This window comes from Hydra vulgaris, chromosome 05 (genome assembly GCF_038396675.1).
Source record: "Hydra vulgaris chromosome 05, alternate assembly HydraT2T_AEP".
Lineage (NCBI taxonomy): Eukaryota > Metazoa > Cnidaria > Hydrozoa > Anthoathecata > Hydridae > Hydra > Hydra vulgaris.
The window spans coordinates 38,576,520-38,601,508 of NC_088924.1; the positions used below are offsets into that span (position 1 = coordinate 38,576,520).

Genomic DNA, 24,989 nt, shown 5'->3' on the forward strand with positions numbered 1-24,989 from the left:
CATTACAGACAACCTTAGTACATTACAGGCAACTTTAGTACATTACAGGCAACCTTATTATATTTTTGAGATATACTTATTATATACTTGCATGGTAGTTAGGGTTTGGCCTAAGAAATCTTTAAGAAGAAATTCAATTTTTAGGAAATTGAAATTGTATTGCTCTATATTCTAAACTAATTTTTAAATAACGATAAAAAATTTTTTACTGTTTGATTAAAAAAGCACATCCACTTTGTTAAAAAAGCACATCCAGTTGTTGCAAAAATATGAAGTAAAAGGTTAATTTATTTCAATGATAAATAAGATGGAAATAAATATATAAATTTTTAAATTCCTAATATCTCTATTAGTCTACTATAATATATTTTATATTATAAATTTTATTTAATTATTAGTTGTAAAAAAAAGTATTAATAAAGTTTCAATTAAAGTTTTAAAGTCCTTAAATTGTTTCTTATCAATTTAAAGACTTTAAAAAATTGTTTCTTATCAGTTTAAACAGATTCAGAAATCAGATTCAAAATCAGAAACTGAAAAGTTCCTGATTTTTAAAATTTAGAAAAAATGGTTTACTTATTTTAGTGAAAACATTATGCAGTACATATCTTTAAAGTTTATTTTTTTTATGTTGTCTAATATTGTTTACTTAGGGATGGGTTCAAAACAATGATGTTATCATACTAAAATAAGGAAATCTGAAATATATACTTCAATTGTAATAAGTGTACATACTTTGATTGTTGTAAAACAATCAATGTATGCAACACAAAAATTAATAGTTTACGTCATTTATAATACTCGCTAACAAAGCGATTTAAAGTAGCATACAAACAATAAAGTTATTTTAGAAGCTTTTTTCAAAGATTTACATTTTATGAAATTTTATGAAATAATATCTTTTATTGTATTTTTAGCACTGTTTTTACATTTCATGGATTCAATGTAGACACATTTGCTTTGACAAAAAAAGAAAAAATTATAAGGTTTCAACTTTTTATTGATGATTTAAAAAAAAAATTATTTTGTTCAAAAGACATTTTTTTTAAAAAGAAAAATTTTTACAGCATATTAGACTCCTCGAAAAGTGATTTATTATTTCGGTTTCGTCATGACTGGAATATTACTGGATGGAATTTAAATGGAATTCCAATTGTTGGAAGTTACACAAGTACCTCCAAAAAAAAAGAGTCAGATAAAGTAAACCCTATTGTTTATGCAGTCTTGGGTTTTGTTGGCATGATTGTGATTTTTGGCATCATTTTTACTTTAGTTTTGATAAAGACAAAGAGAAGGTGAAAATTTAAAATTTATATATATATATATATATATATATATATATATATATATATATATATATATATATATATATATATATATATATGTATATATATGTACATATATTTTACTACTTGCCTGATGATTGTGGTAACACATGAAACTCGAAGTTGCAATATTAAATTATATTATAAACATTAGTATTTAACTAATTCCTGGTAATGCGGGTAACAGTAACATATATATACTGTAACTATATATATATATGTATATATATATATATATATATATATATATATATATATATATATATATATATATATATATATATATATATATATATACATATATTTAAAATGAAACTTTATACTACAATATATATATATATATATATTTTTAAGATTTCAATAGTAGAACCCTTCAAATTTTCCAGCATGCTTACCAATTAACAACTTGAAGTGATTTAGCCAAAGCAAAATTTAGATAAAGTTTATAAAACTATTGACTGAAACTCTTATTGAACCAAAGTCTATAAGAAAATTGTTATCATAAATGATTTAAAAGAATTAATCTCAGAGCTGTACAGAGGCTTTTTGGATTTTTCAACTTGATCATAATTATGGATATGGCTTATTTTGACAAACTAATAAATATATTTTTTCAAAGGGCATAAAGTTTTAATTTTTTTATATAAGTGATTAATTATTTTTTCTGATTTATTTCTGATTTTTTCTGATCTATTTCAACAACATTTAGAAAATAATAAGTTGATCTTAAGTCTAAGACTTTAGGTTGTCTTTTTGTTAATGATTAAAGTTGAAGACTTAACAGATTCTTTCATCAAGGAGTTTTTCAAAATCAAGAGTAGATATCATGAAATGCCAAGCACAGTCAACCATAAATAAGAAAAAACCGTATGATTATTATTAAAAACAACAACAACATAATTGCATAATTGGGTTGCACAATTATTGACAATATTATTTTTTTCAATAATAATTAAAAGTTATATAATAAAAAAAATTTGAAAAAAATGTAAAATTAAAAACGTCCAAATAGAAAACAGATAAAATTTTGTTTATTATGAAATTTTTTGAAGATTTATTTTTACTATCAAAACTAAAATAAAATCTGTTTTTAAAAAGAAATTTTAAACAACACTATTGATAAAAAATAAAATTGAGTTGCAGTCAAAATAGTTTTATTGCAAAATGTTTTGTTTTGGCAAATGTGAATGATTAGAAGTACAGCAATTTCATGACACACATTAATGCGTTTTTAAAAGTTTGCGGTTTTTAGATTTTTAAAATAAAAAATAAACTTTATTATAATATTGAAATAGCCTAACTGTATTATAAAACTAAGCTTTTCATAATTTAAAAAAATATTTTTACAGATATAGCTCAAAATACGCGCGTCACAACATGACATTGATTTGTCATGTCATGACGCTCTTAATTGTGCAATAACTTGTAAAATAGAAAGTAAAAAATAAATAAAAAATGATCCTAAAAAACACATATTTTTTTACCAAAATAATATAAATTTAAAATATTTTTTATACACATAGATATTATAAAATTGTATTTCCTCGATAAAAGCAAAACATCGAGGCATGTGAAATTGCTGAGTACTGATTTCCACTATTGAAATTTGTAATAATAATACTTCTGAATAACAAAAACTAATTTTCTGTTGTTAACAACTGGTTTTCCAGTAACATATCATCAGAAATAGTGCAAGTCCGCGGATCTACTACAAGTAGGGAGCGCATATCTGCATTGCAGATTGTTTTACAGGAGAAGGTTAAAACTATATATTTTTTTTATTTAAACAGATTTTGGGCTCATTTTGGCATAAAGACCTTTGTTCATGTTTTTTGTTACGTCAAAATAGCTATTAGTGTTATAGTTATATATATAGTGTTATAGTGTTATAGTTATAATTTAGTCGCTAGAACACTTATGCGGATTTGATTTCACCACAAGTTCACCACAATGGTATCCCATAGAGTAAGTTAAGCGGTATTGAAATCAAACTTGTAATAATATTAAGAAATAATAAATATATAATAATCAAATGATAACATCATTTATATCTTACAAGCTTAATTAAAAAAGAAAAAATATATATTCCAAGTCTTCCCGGAAAGCTCGTGTGGTTGCATGCCTTGTACATCCCTGCTTAAAGTAATTTTTTTTAGACAACTTGACCACATTTTTATATAGTAAGCGTTTTAAGAATTTACAGCAAAATAAAGCTGTAAGAAACTAAATAATAAATCAGCAATACTCGAAGAAAAGAACCCACTATAAGTAATAGAAAAACTTAATAAAATAAGTTTAAAAAAATTTATTAATAAAAAAAAAAAATTGTTTCAAAAAAATAATATTATTAAGTATTTACTGTTTTTTTTATCTTATTTTTAGAGCGTTTGTTATTTTCCACTACCAAAATTGATACTAGTTAAGGAAAAAAGACGATAAGAATATAACAAAAATAAAAATATTTTTTGATATACAATTTTTCACAACTTTTTTTAGTCAGTATATAAAGGAAATACTTTATAAATGGCGCTAGAAACACAGACAAATTGTAAATTTGTAAATTTTTTTTTCAAATGTCATTGCTGTTTTTATCAATGCACAGGAAAAGGAGAAACTAATTGCTATTTATTTGTGAAAAATTTTTGTTGTAAAAAAATGAAACAATGGTGATGATGAAAAAGTTTTTCGTGTTAAAAAAATGAAATGATGGTGCAAAATTTTGTGGGCTAGTACATTGCTAATTTACTGAACTTTCTTAACAAAATTATTAGGAGCCTATAAACTTTTGTTTAAGTTTTAAAACACATTTTTTTAAGCAGAGCAATTGTTATGTTCATTATCTCTAGTAACTCGTATTAACATTGGAAATTGGGCATTATTGAGAAACAATTTCATACATGCATTAAATGTGGTAAATACATTTATTAAAGAAAATATGTTATTCTTTTATTTAACTTATTCTGTCATTAACAAAATTTATTAATCAAATAATATTTTTTACAAATAAATAACAATTTATTTTCTTATTTTCCTATTAGATAAGTTTTTAAATGCGAAAAGACGTAAGACTTTTTTAAATGCGAAAAGACGTAAAAACGTAATAAACAAATAATTGTAATAAACGAATAAACGTAATAAATGAATAAATGTAACAAACGAATAAATATAACAATTGAATAGATGTAAGAAATGAATAAACATAAGAAAAAAAATTAACAAAATTTCTTATAGTTCTAGCGTACATAGCAAATTAGTTTCTTAATTATATGGACTGATAAAAATTGTGAATAAATTGCATATAAAAACTTTCAATTGCTGTTAAATCGTTATAAAAGATGCTTTTTTCAACAACGACTCTAAAAAGAAGAATACAAAAGTTGTATAAAAATTTTATTTGTTTTAATTTTTTTTTATTTTCTTTTTTTAATTAATAAGTTTACTAGTTATTTAATTAAACTTTTGTTTCTTTTTGCCACGATTTATTGAAATGCTTTATAAGTTAAAAGGCGCAAACTGCTGTGGTCAGTTAGTCTAATAAAATTACTTTGAACGTAAAAGAACAATGTGTGTGACCGCACACGCTTCCCAGGAAGGCTTGATATTCTGAAATCTCTTTAAAATATAAACATTGATACTATAACAATATTTCAATAACAGTTTGCTTTAATCTTACATTTTACTCAGCATGGACATTTTACAGCTTGTACTCAGCCTGTATACAGCCTTTTCAATTACCTTATTAGAAACAATAGAGCAAGTTTTAGAAATAATATCACGAAATAAACTCGTAACAATAAAAGAACATCTTCAGCTATCTAACAAATATATATCTTTATGACTTTATAAATAAATTTTTATGATTATAAATTAAGAAAAATGTTACTCATTAACATTAAAATTACAAAAAAAATCAAAAAAGAACTTTAGATATTAAAAGTATAAGAATTAATACTCATTAACATTAAAATTACAAAAAACATCAAAAAAGTATAAGAACTATTTCAACTACTCAAAAAATAACAACTGTCATCTTAGTTATAGTTTAGCAGAATAAAAGAAAATTATTCATTTTTGTGAGGTAAATTTTGTAAGGTCTTTTTTGTGAGGTAAGTTGTCATAAAATTCATGCCAATCTTTGCATATAACACTTTTTAACTGTTGTAAATGTTCATATTTTAATTTTGAGGCAATCTTTCAGTAAAGTGTTGTGGTGAAATCACTTGTTGTGGTGGAATCACTGATTGAACTCTTTTTGTGGTAATTGTTTAAATTGTTCATCATAACTTAGTTTGAAATCTATTGTACCATTGGGATTGTATTTTAGAAATCTGATATTAATCACACATTTTACTCTAGTACCTCTTCCAGGACGGATTGTATCCTAAATAAGGTAGCTTTTAATACTTTATTCTTTAAAAAATGTATGGTCTACCATTGTTACCTCATATGGAGATGGATTGTGCCTAGCTTCTTTGGTAACTAAAGAGTATTGACTAGGTAAAAAGTTTGTGGTGTTTTAACTTTCTATTACCGAATGAACTGAATCCACCTCCATTTGAATATGACCCTTTTGTCTAAAAATATTTGTTTGATGACTACTTTTTTTCGCATTGCCAATTACAGTAGTGTATTCGAAACTATGGCATTTCTATTTTGTGATATGCATCCATCAGTGAAAATTATGACTCTTTTGGGGTATATTTCAATGATTTTATTTAAATAATCAACAAAAAAAGAAGCATAAGTTGATGTCTTTAAATCAGTTGTTGTCTCAAACCAATAACACTTAAATTTATTAGTGCCTAGATTGTATATTGTAAAATAATGAACCATCAGTTTTATTTTAAAAATACATTGCACTCACTGTCAAGTATGGACAACTTCACTGCTTGTAAATAAGCAGTGATAAGATGAATTGTTCTATTTTTTGCAGGTATTTTGCCTAAAGCTTTTTCCTGTCTAGCTAAATCTTTTTGTGATACATGTTATTGATACTCTTGCTCTGTAATATTTCCTGTTTTATATGAACAACATAGATAGCATGCATCTTTCTCTGGTTAAAACAAAGCTATGTTTTCATCTTTCAAAACATCTTCAAATAGTTTTCTGAAAACCAATCTCTGTTCATTTTTTGTAGCAATTTTAACGTAGATATGATAGAGCTCACATTTAAACTGTATTATGGGTTCCTTATTTTTTTATTTTCTTTTCTGCAGTAGTGAGAAGGCTATTTAGGCATGGCTTTTAAAAATATTTATATACTAACTCTTTCAATGAATGCCAAAGCCATGCAGTATCATTATATTTTGTTGTTGTATCCCTATTAGAATTTTCTCCTAGCCAGTACCTAACTGTCTACTCTTTAAATAATAGGCTTTTGTAATACTTCCCTTGTATTAGCCCTTTTTATCAGCTAAAGATGAAACAAAGATTTTCTTGGCTATCCAGCTCATCTCCTAAAATTTTTTTAAAGTATCTAATCTTACACTGTAAACTTTTTGCAGTTAATCACATTACTATTTAAGCATTTGTTTAACTTACAAGCCTCTCCAAGTTTTTGTCCAGGTCTTACAGCATCTTGTAAAAATTTTTCCTCACCAGTCTTTCTAAAACCTGTGTATTCATGACCTAACATTCTCAAATTCTAATTCCTAAATCTTTCTGAAGACATTTGTTCTGCTCTTCGTTTCCTTTCCCTAGATTCAACTGCTACTTCAGTTTCCAAGTTTCTTTCATGAAAAAAATTATTATTGCTGTCCATTGATTGAATAAAAGCTATCTGTTCAACATATATAAATAGTAAAAATTATATTCAATATATATATATAGTTATAGTAACTATTATTATTAATATAGGACTATTTATTTACTGTTTATTACTTTTGTTTTGTAATACTTTAATGTAAACTTCAATTTTTAACACTAAATTTACAAATAACTTTGAATATCATTGAAAAGAAATGATTTATCTAGGCTGCTAACTAATATTTTAAATATAAAAATACATGCAGTATTTTACACAACATACAGTTCTATGTAAAACATACAGTACTCCACAGCACATACGATACTTTACACAACATACAGTACTCTACAGAACATGCACTAAATAACATACACTACTTTACAGAATAATTTTTTTAATTCTTTTTTTTAATAATAGTTCAACATTATATAGATAGTAAAAATAAGTTAAAAAATGTAGTATTAATCGACAAAAAAATGTAAACAAACACTTTTCTCTTTATAAAAACATGATCGCGCATTATTGGTTTTTAAAAAAAAAACAATTAAACACAATGAGGTTTTTAAAAAAAAAAAACAATTAAACTTTTTTTAAAGACAACTTTTTTTTGTATGTTAACCATATTTGTAAAATTTGTTTTACAAAAATGGTCAACAAACGAAAAAAAAATGTTTTTTCTTTATTACATTTGTATGTAGATAATAAAACCAAAACTTACCTAATGATTACTTTCAATTATTTGTTATTATAGTTGATTATTTTCAATTATTGAATTTTTTAACCGAAGTTAACATGTCGAATTAACAACAACATTACAGATACGCTCCAGATGATAACCGATCACATACACGGTACCAACATATACTGACCCCAGATACACAGTATTGTTCTTGGGCAATAACTTGCATTCTATAGGTCTAATGAAAGTAACCTCAATATTAGCGGTTGCCAATTAGAATCCTGCATGCATTGCCCATGAAAGCTCAAATTGACTACATTTATCAGATAGGATATCCGATGCTAGTAAAGCGGACTTGCACTATCCCTGACGATATACAAAAAATGTTAATACAATATCCTAAAGATTTTTTTTGTATTTTAATATGATTCAACAGTCCAAAGTATAGTACAAATTAACAAATTTACATTAGAAACAATATTAAAATCAGTTCTTATATTTAATACAACAGTATTTAAATAAGGGGAATATAAGTAAGTATTATGAAAGTTAATTTAAAAAAAAAAAAGAATTTTTGTTTAGAAATGAAAACAATACACCACATACAACTTTGCATGATCTCAGTTCATCATCAAAAATGAGAATGTGGTATGAAACAGTATTTTATATTAATTTATTCTTATTCTTTTATATATATATATATATATATATATATATATATATATATATATATATATATATATATATATATATATCTGTGTGTGTGCATTGTTTATAAATACTACAATACTACTTTAATGATTGGGTTCTATGTGTAAAAACTGAACAGTATCTTTTAATGATAATAAATCAGCTTCATTCACTTTTTTATGTGTATGATAGTGCTTTTTATTGCATGAGAATTTTGTTTGTTGTAAATAGGTATCAAACTTAATTTATTGTACTTAAATATTTGTGTAGTATTTGAATTGAATGCAAAAAATTTTTAAAAAGCTTGGTATTTTTAAAACATGTCTCTATCTTTGTTTTGGCTAAACTTTATTTTTATGTAGTGTCCCATACAGAAAATTTTCATGGAAAATCTATGAAAGAACCCATGGATTTCCCATGGGTATTTAGAACACTTGAAAACCATGAGTTTTCCATGGAAAGTCCGTTAGGTTTCCATAGAAAGGTGTTCCAAATACCCATGGAAATTCCATCAGTTTTCCATGGTAAAATAGCACGTTTTGTTTTCAAGTTTTTTGAAATCTAATGTTATTTCAATTGTCATTTAAACCATAAAACGCAAATTTTATCACACAACTCGCTAATATTTTTGAGTTCTTTTAATCTATGTGATCGCTTTTGCGGAATAAAATCAATAAACAAAATAAAACTTCAATCTTGTTGAATCCTACAAATCTTTGAAAAATAATAGCTATAATGCATCTAAACATTGAAATTTGACTTTAACACAATATTTAATACATACTTATGTGCATACTGAAAATAAATAAAACAAAAGACTAAAAGTAATACCATACTTTAAGTAATATACATACAGTGATAAACAAGTGAAATATATTATGAAAACAATTTTTACTGAAAATATAACAATTTACATATTTATTATTTTATATAAACTATATGATAAAAATAGTATATTTAAATTTGAAAATTAATAACTTCAAGCTTCAATAAATTTAAAAGAATCATCAATACAACATATTCAACTCAAAAAAATATTTAGGCCATTTGTATATGCGATTGCAGTGCCAACTGTAGCAGAAACCATTTTGTCATTGAACATGAGCATTGCAGAACCAGGTAATTGTCAAACAAATTACCATTCACATTTTGATATTCATTATTGTTTTCACCACAGTTAGTATCATTGTCTGTTTCACCAATCTAGACAATACATCATAAAATTAATATATACATACTAAGTAATTTTCTTTATTTACTAAATTATTTATACTATTAATCATTATCTATTATAATTAACTTTATAATTATGTATCACAACTTTTTAAATGTTCTATATAAATGTTGCCAAATGTTGGGTAACATTTATATAGAAAAAAGGAGTAACAGATTTATCAATATTTGCCCAAGCTATCTGCATGGTGTACTACATCATTTATATTTCCAGTCAAGCCTTTCTGCTTATAATGTAGTAATCTGATTAATATAAGTTAAAATAAAAAGATTTATGAACGAACTAATACATATATAAATGTTACCTGTATGTTAGTAACATTTATATAGAACAAGGCAGCAAAAAATATATTATTACTTATAAATGGTAATTAAAAAAAACTTGCTTCTTCATTTGAACTATCTGAAAGACAGGTCCCAAAAAGACTCTGGCTTTATATCTATATTTGTTCCTAATCTCTGGTTTCCAGAAGCTCTGAAAATGTTGGTTGACTTATGATCTGCTATATAAAAAAACTCGTGAAATTTAACAACTTGAAACTAATTGTTTTTAAGCCTGGAGTCCTAGAGTCCTCGCCACCATTATACTTAAGGATTTCGGGTTCAAAAAGTGACTTATTCACACACTATTAAATTAAAAAATTTATTATATTTTTACTTAACTATTTAAAACATAATAAATATTATAAATATTTATTAAGTATAGTAATGTAAAAATATGATAAATATAAAAGTGTGTGCATAAATTAATTTATTTTTACTTTAGACGAGCACTTCACATTGGTTAAATATAAACAATTAAAAGTAATTATATTATAATAAATATTATATATAAATATTATTTTATTATATATTATGTATTTTTTTTTTTTAAATTCACCTCCCCAAGGCCGAGGAGGCCACTACAGTCGAGGAGGCTACTTTTTTGTGGTTACAACCCTCTCTCAACTCCAAGACACGAACCTTGACGAACAAGGCCGCTGCGCGGAGAAACAAGTTGAGCACGGTACTACAAGGGACGTGGTGGGGATTGAACTCGGAACTTCTCGCTTATGAGGTGAGCGCTCTACCACTACACCACTACCGCATTATTGATAATACTGTATTATTGATAAACATTACTTTTGTATGCTTACATTTAACTGTGAAGTTATATCTTGCGCATTAATTATTTTTCTGATATTTTTAAAACATTACCATAGTTTTTCTTCTCCAATAAGTTGTTCTTGGAACATCATTACAATAAGTTGTTCTTGGAACATCATTACAATAAGTTGTTCTTGGAACATCATTACAATAAGTTGTTCTTGGAACATCATTACAATAAGTTGTTCTCGGAACATCATTACAATAAGTTGTTCTTGGAACATCATTACAATAAGTTGTTCTTGGAACATCATTACAATAAGTTGTTCTTGGAACATCATTACAATAAGTTGTTCTTGGAACATCATTACAATAAGTTGTTCTTGGAACATCATTACAATAAGTTGTTCTTGGAACATCATTACAATAAGTTGTTCTTGGAACATCATTACAATAAGTTGTTCTTGGAACATAATTACAAGTTAAATCCCAAATATAAGGCTTATATCTTTTCTGGTTAATTTGAACTCAATTCACTATTTTAATTAGACAGCTTTTGAACTGTTTAAAAAAAAATTATATGCATATAAAATCCGACTATGTTATAAATAATATATATGATAAACAACATTGTTTATATTGCCAGTCAAACCTGTCAGCTTATAATGTAGTAATTTAAATAAAATATTAAAGTATAATTAATTTAATTATTCATAAACTTTTACATTATTTACATATTCTAATAGTTCTGCTATTTACTAGTAAAGAAAAAACATAATAAATACCCCTACTAGATCTGGTCACTAACTAAATCCCTACTAGAATGGTCGCATCAACAAAAAGGCAAATTGTTTTAAAACCTAATGAACATTTACCATACAATAAAGTGTTTTAACTTCAAACATCTTTATGTTAACAAAGCGAAAAAAATTAAAAAAGATAGTACTAGTTATTTTGTGTACATTATCAAATCCAATACACTGTTTATTTATATTTTGCGTACATTAGTTATCAAATCTTATCCGATACACTGTTTATCTATATTTTGTGTACATTAGTTATCAAATCCAATACACTGTTTATCTATATTTTGCGTACATTAGTTATCAAATCTTATCCGATACACTGTTTATCTATATTTTGTGTACATTAGTTATCAAATCCAATACACTGTTTATCTATATTTTGCGTACATTAGTTATCAAATCTTATCCGATACACTGTTTATCTATATTTTGTGTACATTAGTTATCAAATCCAATACACTGTTTATCTATATTTTGTGTACATTAGTTATCTTATCCAATACACTGTTTATCTATATTTTGTGTATATTAGTTATCAAATCCAATACACTGTTTATCTATATTTTGTGTACATTAGTTATCAAATCCAATACACTGTTTATCTATATTTTGCGTACATTAGTTATCAAATCCAATACACTGTTTATCTATATTTTGTGTACATTAGTTATCAAATCCAATACACTGTTTATCTATATTTTGCGTACATTAGTTATCAAATCTTATCCGATACACTGTTTATCTATATTTTGTGTACATTAGTTATCAAATCCAATACACTGTTTATCTATATTTTGCGTACATTAGTTATCAAATCTTATCCGATACACTGTTTATCTATATTTTGTGTACATTAGTTATCAAATCCAATACACTGTTTATCTATATTTTGTGTACATTAGTTATCTTATCCAATACACTGTTTATCTATATTTTGTGTATATTAGTTATCAAATCCAATACACTGTTTATCTATATTTTGTGTACATTAGTTATCAAATCCAATACACTGTTTATCTATATTTTGCGTACATTAGTTATCAAATCCAATACACTGTTTATCTATATTTTGTGTACATTAGTTATCAAATCCAATACACTGTTTATCTATATTTTGCGTACATTAGTTATCAAATCCAATACACTGTTTATCTATATTTTGTGTACATTAGTTATCAAATCCAATACACTGTTTATCTATATTTTGCGTACATTAGTTATCAAATCTTATCCGATACATTGTTTATCTATATTTTGTGTACATTAGTTATCAAATCTTATCCGATACACTGTTTATCTAAGCTTATCTAATTACCGGTTACACAAGGCAACAAAATTTTATTTTGTACTTTTTTTTTGCATACATTATGTTATAAAGATATTAAGGTTCAAATCCCTATTTTGCCAATAAATTTTAAATAAAAATTTTTATGTTTTTTAAAATCTTTGTAAAAAAAAATGCTTTTTTTGAGACCCAGGTTGACATACTTTTGAAGAAGTTTTTTTGTGTGACAGTATTAATGATTTTACACCAAATATTAGAGATTTAAACCCTAATATCTTTAAAACTTGTTGTGATAGGAAAAAAAAAAGGCTGCATATTTAAAACTAGAATGAGGAGTACTATAAGAAAAACATGGTATGCAAAAAAAAAAGTACAAATGTAAAATATTGTTATCTAATATACATTAAAACTAAAATAATTGTAGTAAATAAACATTAAAAATCAAACTGATTCACTTGACATACTTGCTATACTGTTGCAAGTTATGCAAAGTAAGCAAAGCTATTGGCAATAGTTAGAATATGCATTTTATAATGCATCATAATATGATAATATTAGACCAAGACTAAGACCAAGACATTATGACTCAATACCAAGACTAAGACCAAGACTTTAAGCTTTAAGACCAAGACAGTTAAGTATGAGTCTCGAGACATTTCGGGACCAAAATTTAAGTCTTGAGACCTGCATCTCTGATAATATCATATTATGATGCATTATAAAATGCATACATTTATCATATTCTAGCTATTGCAAGAATGTCTAGTTGTTTATGTCTGTATATTTAGTTTGAATCATTAAATGTGATGCATTATAAAAAACATAATTTATATAATCTTATTAATTACAGAAAAACAGAAGTATGCAAGAAATATTATTTAATCAAGATACAAATGATTATAACTTACAAGATGCTACATGAGCTATGAAAAAAAACCATGATTCACCCATGGGAATTCCATGGGGTTTCAATTTCCATGGGAATTCCCCTATTTTCAATTTCCATGGAAATTCCCCTATTTTCAATTTCCATGGAAATTCCCCTATTTTCAATTTCCATGGAAATTTCCCTATTTTCAATTTCCATGGAAATTCCCCTATTTTCAATTTCCATGGAAATTCCCCTATTTTCAATTTCCATGGAAATTCCCCTATTTTCAATTTCCATGGAAATTCCCCTATTTTCAATTTCCATGGAAATTCCCCTATTTTCAATTTCCATGGAAATTCCCCTATTTTCAATTTCCATGGAAATTCCCCTATTTTCAATTTCCATGGGAAAACTATAATTTACTCAGAATTCCATGGGATTTCCATGGAATTCTATGGAATACCCATGGAATATTTCAGTAAGAGGTGTTCTTTTATTTTAGATACAATTAATTTTAGTTTTATGTACTAAGACCTTTTGCGTAGTCTAAAAATATGTAAAAAAACTAGTAAGCAGTAAAATTTTTATATTAAATAAAAAAAACCTTTATGTTACAGTAAAGTCATAAACTAATAATAAGTTATTTTATCAAATATCAGGATTTAAACTGGTTTTATCAAACATCAAGATTTAAACTGATAATTTTAAACTTCTAGTAAATTGTAACAATATTTTTAAAATTGTAGTAGGTTGTATTAAATGTAGTAAATAAAATATGTATATAAATGAGAAAATGTCTTCTTAGGGACAATGGTTTTGAGTCAGTATCTCAAGTTGGGGAGCCTCAATCTTATATTCAAATGACTGGTTTTCTTAATAGATCAACAGAAAAGTATGATTATGATCCTAGCAACATGTACAATGAGGTTAAATTTTTTTTTAATTTATTTGCTATGACAATCAGTTTCTTAGGCATGTTAGGCTTTATGCTTTATATTTTTATATATTTTATTTAAAAATTTACATTTTTTTTTTTTTACAATTTGATATATATTATATTGAAAATTTACATTTTTTTAATTTTATAATCATTTGATATATATTATATTTAAAAATTTACATTTTTCATATCATATATCACATCATCAATAAATGTAGAAATATAGTCATAGAAACAAGATTTAGATTCAGTTATAAACTTTTTTACACCAATAGTTTACTTTTAAAAATTTACCATTCATGTCATTTTATAGTTTGCTAGGGGATTTGACAAGAGTCCTAGCAGTCAGCAAAATTGAATATTTTTTTTTAGATTGATTGTCACTTTCATAAATCAAAGTATTTTAAAGTTGTTTTTAATGTTGTTGTTCTTTTAATTTTCTCCATCAGTTATTACATCCACATAGAAGTAAGTGCTGTGTTTGTTTTAACAGATAATGCACCTCACATATTGAGTCAACCAGAATTAAATAATCTCGTTTGAGATCTGATCACAGAAAAAGGCAAATCTTCCAACGTCAAGTTGAACCTCTCCAACTAGATGTCACAATTTCACATTTCATAAAACAGAAGCATAATCTGTTTCTTTTTTTTTGAGAAGAAAAATAATCTTATTGGTTGGATTATTGCCTTTGGAATAATGTATTGTCCCAGTATGAACTATGATTAGGGTAGACTAAATACTGCTGCTTTTTGTGTATGTGGGGCAGTAGAGACAGAAAATCATATTTCAAAAAAGTAGACTGGTAAAAAATCTCAAAACAAATGGAAAAAATCGTATTACTGAACCTCTCATTGATCCAAAATTTGTTCTTCTTCCACCCTTCCACCCTTCACCCTAAAATATATCCACTCACTTATTAAGCTGTGCTTAATGAAAAGATTTTTAGGTGTTTAAGAAAAAAATTTCCAATAAAAAGTAATGTAAAAGTTAAAGAAGGTGCTTTTGTTGTGCCACAAATAATTCAACTTGTAAAGAATCATTTGCCAAGTTTTGTAGGGTCAAGAAAAGGAATGACGTCTAAATAGGTTTTATTTATTATACATTGTCTAACCAAGCCCTATGGCCAGAACTTTTCAGGTTCCTTTAGTAAATGGTTGGAAAATTTTGTGACAATTTTATTAGGAAGTTGTTTAAAGATACCTCCTATTTGGTACACTTATTATACTCACTCTTTGTGAGATGGTCATGCCCATTAACAGGGAAAATATCTTTCATTCTAAAAAGGTTGAATGTTGTTTAATGCAGTAAAGCGATATACCTTGATATTTGGTATACAAAACAGTGACAAAATAACAGTAATAACCAAAAACAAGGTTAACAACATAAAAGTCTAGATTAAAAAATAATTAAAAAAAAAGTTTTATCTCAAAGATTTATTCTGTAAACGGAACCATAGGTTGTTAAGCGGTAACTAAATAAAAAAAATCAGTAAAGGTTTTGCCAATTTGCTTTGTTGTTTGTTGATAACTTGTAACTTGCTTTGTTGTTTGTTGATAACTTGTAGCAGTTGTTGTTTGTTGATAACTTGTAGCATTGAGTATAAAGAGCAATCATAAATATATAAGTATAAAGAGAACTGAACAGTCAAACAGGCTGCTGTGAATATTTTTTTTTATTTTAAAACAGAAAAAAAATGTTAGCAATAAGTATTGATTATATAAGCAAATATAAATAAATAATATAATATATTTAATGATAAAATATATAATATATAATAAAATAATACATATATATAAAATAAAAATATATAATAAAATAATGTAAAAAACAAATTATATAAATAAACACATTTAATTTTTTATTTATTTTTTTACTAATAACAACGAATGTCTGTTATTTTCTCAAAGTAGTTTGTAATTATTATTATTAGGTTGTTATTATGCATATAATTAAGAAATTTTATTTATTTCATAAGTTTTTAAACGATCTCTTTTTTCAAATAATATCAAATAATTATTCCTAAAAAATTCCTTAAAATTTTTCCATGCACTTGTTCACTACTTTTTGTAAAATATTTTTTTAAATGTATTTTACCAACAGCATTGGATGGTTAGATAACAGATCAAATTTTGTGCGGTAGAAAATATATGTTTTCACATCAAATCTCTGCTTGGGCAGGTCCAAATAGAAATTACCAAGTAAGGCACAAATAAATCTGGATTGTCCTATTTATTTTTTTGGTGGAGAACCTTTAAACTCAGTAATGCCCACGTACTACTATCTTTATGTTAATTATTGTTATCTATTTTAATCTTGAGAAAATTCTCACTGTAAAAAGCTGAATGATTTACAATACTTTAATGCTATTGGTATGAAATAGGTCAGTAAAGGCATTCATATCCACTGATAAATGCTGACAAATACGGCTTTTACTTTTTTAAAAACAAAAATGCAAGATTCAGTTAAAGCTTAACAAATTTTTTAACTTTCACTTAGCCTTTCACTTAGTTCCTGATTGTTAAATTTTTTATTCTTTCTACTACTGGTTGTTAATTTAGTAGTAAACGTGAACTGAAACTGAAGGTTACGAATTTGAACAAGTTTTGCATACATACAAAATTGTTACCTACACTTTAAATGGTAACATGATCTCTGACCGTTAGTAATTGACTAATTAAAAAAAAACTTTTTTTTTAATTTATTTTTCCAAGAAAGAAAGAAAGGAAGAAAAGCCAGAAGGGCTATTATAGTCAAGGAAATTACTATTTTATTTTTCTTGTTATGCCCCTTTTTTAACCCTGGATATCTCTAGAAATACAAACCTTGGCGAACTTACTACACAAGTTTGTTTGTCTTTAGTTTACTAGATCATGTTAATTCAGTTATCAAAAAATATATTAATCATTCTAGTTTTTAAAACTTTAAAAGTAGTTTGAAAATATAAGATTAAGATTAAGAAAAAGGTCAGTGTTATAATATCAATCTTTTCTTCCAATTTATGTGTTAAAATTTTACCTTATACTCTCTAGAGGGAGTCTAACTGATTGCATAATAGTGTCTTTAGCTTTAGATTTATTATGTTCTTTATGATTTATGTTTATTTATTTTTATTATTTATCATTTTGTTATTTGTATTAAATTTATTTTATTATCTTATTCAACTTATTATTATTTAAAATTTTAAAGAAATAATGTTTGAATGAAAATAAAAAGAAATAAATGTTTGAATGAAAATAAAAAGAAATGATAAAATAAAAATAAATAATAAATGAATAATAATAAATGAATAAGAAATAATAAATGTTTGAAAAATAATAAATAAATAATAAATCATAAATGTTTGAATGAAAATAAAAAGAAATAATAAATGTTTGAATGAAGATAAAAAGAAATAGCTAATGTTTAGATGTCTTGAGCAACTCCTAAAAATAGTTTTTATTGCTTAAGTTTTGAAATGCATTGTCATTTTATTGTACAAAACATAGTTTAGTTTACTTTTTTATTATTACATCATTCAGGTATAATTATTTGAGTAAAATAAATTGGTTTTATGTAAATAAATGAGTGAAGTAACAATTTTTTCAATAAGTTAATTTTCAATATTTTTTTTTAAATAAATGCATTTATATAAGATAAATCTCAATTTGATTTTAGAACTGCCATGTTGTAGATCCTTTTGATGCTATCAGAGACCGGTTAAGTTCGCGTGGCTCTACTGCGTCATCAATATTTGGTGCATCGAGTGTTATGACTGTCTGTAAAGTCCCTAAGTCACGACTAATGCGTTCTTCTAGCGATATTGGGTCAACTACACCGTTATCTAAAAAGAAAATGTCGTGTATTTTGGAACAGGAACGAAGACGAGCAAATACTCTTTCATTAGATAGACGAGTAAATAGGCAGCCGTTAATAATTTGTCGCCCTCCAAGCTATGATTATGACTTTGACGAAGAAGTTCATGACGAAAACGAATCACCTTTTCATATGAAACAATTTGAAAATTAATTAATTTTTTTTTTAAATATATATTGTAAATGTGAAAAGATGGTTGCAAACCTACTGAAAAGAATACAATTTGAAACGCTTGCATAAATTATTTCATAAGTAATTTCATAAATTATTCAGCGACAAACAAACAAAACCAAACCACCACGCTACCTCAAAATCAAATTGTTTTCAACTCACGTACTCTAAATAAACAAGGGAAGGGGAGGGGGAGAGAGGAATCGTACTTAAAGTGGGGGTTAGCACTTTCTAAACTTTCAAAATATTTTCATAATAAAATAAAAGTTAAATATGTAACATCTGACTTATATTTAGCTATTTATATCAACGTTACAAGAAAAACTTATATTTTTATATTTTTCAATCAAAGTTACAAAGTTATATTTTTTCAATCAAAGTTACAAAGTACACTTAAGTTTTCATATTTTTTAATCAAAGTTACAAAGTAAACATAAGTTCTCAACTTATTTCATTTAGGCCATCGTCTTCAGTAACGCTGTCGTCTATAACGATTAGTTTAAAGCTGGCATTCTTTCTGTATAGCTCATCCTCAATGTCTTCTTCTTGTAATTTCAATACGCAAACTTCATGTCGAATAAAGTATCCAGAATATTTAGTTGATTCAAATGAAACGCAACCTGGATAGTATCTATCTTGGTGGACTATAAATGATCCAGCATTTCTAAACGACACGGTATTTTCTAATTTGTCTAGTTTAATGAGAAAAGATTGATTTCTCAAGTAGCTATTTGTACTATCGCTCAAACTCAGGGATGCAGCGCAAAATCGTCCATTGAGAGCTAAAGAAAAAAAATATTTGCTATTGTTTAAATAACATTGTTTATATTTCACATATACAATAAAACTACTGGTTTAAAAATTTGACCTACTTACACTTTGTAAAAGTAAACATAACTTGGTCACCAGTAACAATAGCAGTTGTGTTGTCAGGCTTAACGCTAATACTATATTGTGGATAGTTATAGGAACCCAATTGGTAAGATAAGCCAATGTATCTCGCACCTGGAAAGAGTAGTTATATCAGAATAGTTTTTGTAGTACAACATATATTGCAGATAAAAATAATTCAAATTACCGGTTCAAGATTTTACTATTTTTTCTTACCGTGTGGTACTAGCCTAAAGCTTGCGCTTTTTTGGAACGCACTTAAACTGACTTCTTTTTGAACCGAAAGAGATCCATCATTTTGAGTTGCAATGAAGAAACCTGAGTTTCTCGTTGATTCAAATGATGCGTAGCCAGGAAAGTATTTCTTTTCACGAATAAAAAATGATGCTCCATTTTTTATTTGAGCTGTATTGACAAAACTAACCATTCTTAAGATAGAGTTCTGTTCACATAAGTACATGCTCTCATTTGCAACCAATTGAAAAGATACACTGTTAACCTGGCCATTTAAACCTAAAAAATATTTTAACTTCAACATTATGCGGGAGAAAACTTTAGTTGAGATGGTTAAAAAAAACACCTTTTTTACTTAGTTAATTAATGATGAGACTATCTGTGAGAGAATATTGCCAGGGCCGTCCTGAGGGGGGAGAAGGGTGGTGTTTAGCCCCCCGACGAATTTTATTAGTCGGACACTTTAAATTATTAAATTGGACTCTAGAGTCGGCAAAACTAGAACTATAGTTGGCAGTCAGCAAATCTCGGCCAACGAGGACCTATTTTTTATTAAGGTAAGTTAGTCGGCGAAAATATTTCTTGGGGCTTTAGTCGGGAAAAAACAGATACGATTTACCCCAATTAAAATCTCTTCGGGACGGCCCTGAATATTGCATTACAATTTTTGTCATTAAAAAAATGTTTATCTGTACTTGGCACTCACAGTTTATATTTGAATGCAATTATAAGTTTATATTGTATTTAAATTTTCATTGTCAAGTACAACTTTCAAATTGTAATTTTTTAATACAAATTTCATAAAATGAAAAAAAAATTAATAAATGTTTTTTAAAATATGTATATGCCTAAAAGAAAGTTTATACGATATAAATATTTTTCTTAAGTGATACGATGAAAACTGCTTAAGCTAATTCTTAGAATAATGATACCTCTTATAAAATATCTGATAACAGAAAGAAAACAACAATGTAAGTTAATAAAAAAATACAAACAATTAAAAAAAAATGTTTACGTTTTTATCAAAACAACTTTTAACTAAAAAGATAAAAATATATAAAAGTAAAGAATTATTAATTTTGATTTAACGATTTGGAATAATTCATCGATAGAAACTTTAGGAAAATAGAATAGAAATAATTGTAAGAAAGGAAAAAATAAAATTAATGTAGAAAGAAACAAAATAATTTTTTTTTCATATTTACAGTGCCAAAAAATGACAATGAAAATAGAACAGTAGTTGTCTTAAGCGCAGATGTTAAAAACTACGACATTTTCAAACAATGTTTATATATATATATATATATATATATATATATATATATATATATATATATATATATATATATACAAACAATAATGACCCAAACAATGTCAGATATGATATGATAAATATTATTACTATGCACTGATTCATACTTTTGTCGTAGTTGTTGTTGTTGTAGTTGTTGTTGTTGTTGTTGTTATTAGTATTTAATATTAGTTCAACAACAATTATTGTTATTAATATTATTATTGTAACTATTATAATTTATCAACATTATTATTGTATTATGGTTAATATTACTATTATTGCTTTTTATGAGTTTTATCTCACCTTTCACAATAGTGAATTCATCCACACCCATATAAATTAAGGATAAAGTTAAGTCCTTGTTTACACCAATTCGATATTGAATAGCGTTATAAGATTCAAATGAAAAGGAATATCCAATTTTATTTGTTCCTAAAATGTACCAAAGCAATTTATATATACAAAAAATTTCAGTTGATCTGAAGTAATGACAAATATTCAATATAAGCCAAAGCAGTTTTTATAACCAAAAAATTTTAGTTGATCTGAAATAATGACAAATATTCAATATAAGCCAAAGCAAAAATATAAGACATATATTACCACATTGTAATGGTTGGAAGCTAGCATCCATTATGTAAGATTCCAAGTTCATTTCTGATTGCAACACCAAATTAAAATTTTGTTGTCGTAGAAAATAATTAGGATAATTAGTTGACTCGAAGGCAACGTAATCTTTAAAATACTGATTTTCGCGAACAAAAAACGACGCATCATTTTTAAAAGAACTAGTGCTCTCGTATTGATGAAGCTTTAAAGTAAAACTTTGATGACGTAAATACTTGTTGCTGTCTTTAGCCGACTGAAAAGATACAGTCCCGTTTTGTCCGTTCAAACCTTTAAAGCAAATAGTTAGTAACAAATGATTCAAACAAAATAAAATAAATTAAAGTTTTGCAAAAAAAAAAAATTTAAAGATTTGAAAAATGAAAAAACATTATTTTGCAAACAACATACCTTTTGTAATTACATATTCATCAGCACTCATATATTTAATTCCTACAAGCACTCCGTCATCTTTGACACCAATGCGATAGTCTTGATAAGTGTAGGAAGAAAATGTGTATGTGTTTCCAATGTATATCAAATCTTAAAAAATAATTTTAAATCGGTTTTTAAGGTTTTTCTTTTCAAAATTATTTTTTTTATTTTAAAATAAAACAAAATGCCTATTGATCAAATTCTAAACAATAAATTGGGAAAAGTCTTCCAAAAAAAATCCAAATAAATTTCTTTTTCAAAAGATTTTTTTTTTTTTTTTTTTGTGTGTTTTTCTTTTCCAAAAGCTGTTCTCGTTCTAAAAAAAACTGCTTATGACTCTTCTAACATGAAAAAATTAGTTTGATGCAATGAGGTTGTGTTTTTAATCCGTATTAATTATTAAATCCAGTTTAATATATAACTTTCATTTATATAAATATTGTAAAAAGTTTACCGCTAGGTGTAAGTTTAAAGCTAGTTTCTCGTCGGTAGAAATCCATGTCGGCTTTTTCTTCGTTCAAGACTAAAACTGGGTTCTGGTATCGTAGGTAACGACCACGGTAACATGCGGATTCGATGGAAACATAGTCGGGAAAATATTTTCTTTCTCGTATAAAAAAAGAAGATTCGTTTCTAAACAAAGCTGAGTCTTCAAACTGATAAGTCTTGACGTCATTATTTTGATGACGGATATAGATGTTGGAATTTTTCTTACTTTGAAAGGATACTGTGTTAATCATTCCATTCAAGCCTGAAAAAATGTTTTTAATCTACTTAAAAATTGAAAAATTGAACATTGAATGCTCATTCAGGTGTTTCTTTGAAATTTTGAGGGTAGTTCTTTGAAATTTTGAGGGTAGTTCTTTGAAATTTTGAGGGTAGCTTCTTTAAAATTTTAGAGAGTGCTACTTTAGATTTAAACAAAATTATTTGGAACTGTCATAAAACATTTGTTTAAATGCCATACAATTTTGTGAGTTAACTCATATAATAAAAATTAAAAAATACTTTTTAAAAACGTAAAAAGTTTAATTTGAAAAAATTACTGAAAAAAAGTCATATTTTTAATACCATATCATATAAGATTTAGCTTTCAGCGCTATTGGAATTTGAACTTAATGTATATTTGTAGTTTTTGCTTATATATCAACAGTTTTTAAAATTCAAAAAGTTGTTCCAAATCAAGAATTGATTTGGAACAACTTTTTGAATTTTAGAAACTGGGTTTGGATTATAATCTTTTTTTAATTCAATTTAAAAAAGGCGTTAGATAATAAATTAAAAGGGTGTTAAATGGATGGTGTCGTATAAGCTTACCTTGTACTATTTTAAACTCTGTTTCGTCCATAGAAGCGTCATCGGGGTTGACATTATTTTTAACGCAAAGACTTTGTTGTGGTGTATGAAAAGGCTCAAACGAGTAGTTTTCTTCCTTATTCCAGCCGGCTAATAGAAATAAGTTGTGTTAATGAAGAATAAATAGTTAAAAAGAAAAACCATAAATAAGTCTTAGATTTATTAAAAGTAATAAAAAGGTTTTACCTTCACAATATGCAATAAAAAAACTAATTAAAATGGCTAATAGAGTCATTTTTATTTTCTAATGATAATTCTTTGCGACAACTGTACAATTATTTTAAAATATAATATGTTCTTATGAAGAAATTGTACCGCAAAAAAAAAGTTCGTTAAGTAGTCTTTGAGATACTGTCTTTTTATTTTGTTTTCATTTATTTTATAGTTACACAACTCATTTACGTCATAAACGTGATAGGATATTAGGCAAATCGACATATTTAATACACTTCTGGTTGATTTTTTTCTAATTTTTATTACTAGAGCTAATATCCATTCCTGATTTTGTAACTCACGACAATCTCAATTTCATATTATGTAACTCTTTATCTCTATGTTAAATGACGCATAAAATCCGATTATTTATGACGATTACTTTGTTCCGAGACAAAACAACCGTCTCCGATAGATACAAGCAGTTTACTGATGTAAAAAAGTATAATCGCACAAAAAAGCATTTTCATGTAAGGTCAAAAAATAAATATTTAAAAAAAAAAAAAAGAAAACGTAACCAAATAAAATGTTGTTGCATGAAATTATTTAATAATATCCTGAAACTTCACATAAAATATAGCTTATATAATTATAACTTTTTATCAAAATCATTAGCACTAATACTATATCAAATATTTGAAATTAATTTTATTTTTATGTTAAAATGATACAGATCTATTACCAAACGGTTAAACACTCAAACCGCGTTTTGCGTTAGAAATATACAAAACTAGATAAAAACAGTTTACAAGAAATAATAAATTTAAGCAGTCGTTTACAGAAAACTTTAACATATAAAAACTCTGACGCATTATATAAATGTTAAATAAGAAACGTCTAACGTTGCATGACTTTAAAACAATAATTCGATTTGCTATAATTTAATATAAAGGTAGAGGTTTCTTAGAAATGTCCCATGTATTAGAAACTTTTATCTGAAAGCCAAAAAAAAAACATTTGTATATCTAAAAACATGTCTTATTTAAGGTACTTTTTCAAAATTTATGAAAACCTTTTTTTGTTTTGAAGCTTCTAGATTAATTTTAACAACCAAATTTAACCTTCTTCTTAAAAAAAAAAAAAAAGAAAAGAAAACTCTTTTTAATTTTAGATAAAAATCTCTCCGTAAAAGTTGCGATTAATAACATCTCTCCGTAAAAGTTGCGATTGATAACATCTCTCCGTAAAAGTTGCGAATAATAACATCTCTCCGTAAAAGTTGCGATTAATAACATCTCTCCATAAAAGTTGCGATTTATAACATCTCTCCATA

At 25.9% G+C, this 24,989-nt stretch overlaps 2 protein-coding genes across 6 annotated transcripts in view; one reads left to right on the forward strand and one right to left on the reverse strand.

Moving 5' to 3' along the window:
* Positions 1–18,745, forward strand: part of LOC100203327 (protocadherin-23) — a 64,764-nt gene extending 46,019 nt beyond the window's left edge. For 3 of the 5 annotated variants that reach the window (XM_065798113.1, XM_065798115.1, XM_065798114.1), the window contains 5 exons: positions 918–986; positions 1,068–1,295; positions 8,333–8,398; positions 14,527–14,647; positions 18,319–18,745. In XM_065798113.1, the coding sequence (XP_065654185.1) occupies positions 918–986; positions 1,068–1,295; positions 8,333–8,398; positions 14,527–14,647; positions 18,319–18,669 (835 nt within the window). In that variant the 3' untranslated portion in view covers positions 18,670–18,745. The remainder of the gene's footprint in view (positions 1–917; positions 987–1,067; positions 1,296–8,332; positions 8,399–14,526; positions 14,648–18,318) is intronic. The other 2 variants (XM_065798116.1, XM_065798117.1) reach the window with 1 other exon arrangement.
* A 214-nt stretch (positions 18,746–18,959) lies between these two features.
* LOC100202073 (uncharacterized) lies at positions 18,960–24,056 on the reverse strand. The gene is made up of 9 exons (XM_065798119.1): positions 23,690–24,056; positions 23,465–23,593; positions 22,602–22,898; positions 22,124–22,255; positions 21,710–22,003; positions 21,410–21,538; positions 19,795–20,091; positions 19,564–19,692; positions 18,960–19,469 (listed from the first exon to the last, which is right to left on the reverse strand). Exons 1-9 carry the CDS (start codon positions 23,736–23,738, stop codon positions 19,129–19,131), a joined length of 1,797 nt encoding a protein of 598 aa, XP_065654191.1. The 5' UTR covers positions 23,739–24,056; the 3' UTR covers positions 18,960–19,128.
* Positions 24,057–24,989: the final 933 nt, after the last annotated feature.

Excerpts from the sequence above, each read along its gene's own strand:
- LOC100202073 (XM_065798119.1), bottom strand. The coding sequence starts at position 23,738 with ATGACTCTATTAGCCATTTTAATTAGTTTTTTTATTGCATATTGTGAA. Across the intron at positions 22,899-23,464 it reads AGAGTTTAAAATAGTACAAG|GCTTGAATGGAATGATTAAC; the intron begins GTAAGCTTATAC and ends ACATTTTTTCAG. Across the intron at positions 19,693-19,794 it reads CTTTAGGCTAGTACCACACG|GTGCGAGATACATTGGCTTA; the intron begins GTAAGAAAAAAT and ends TACTCTTTCCAG.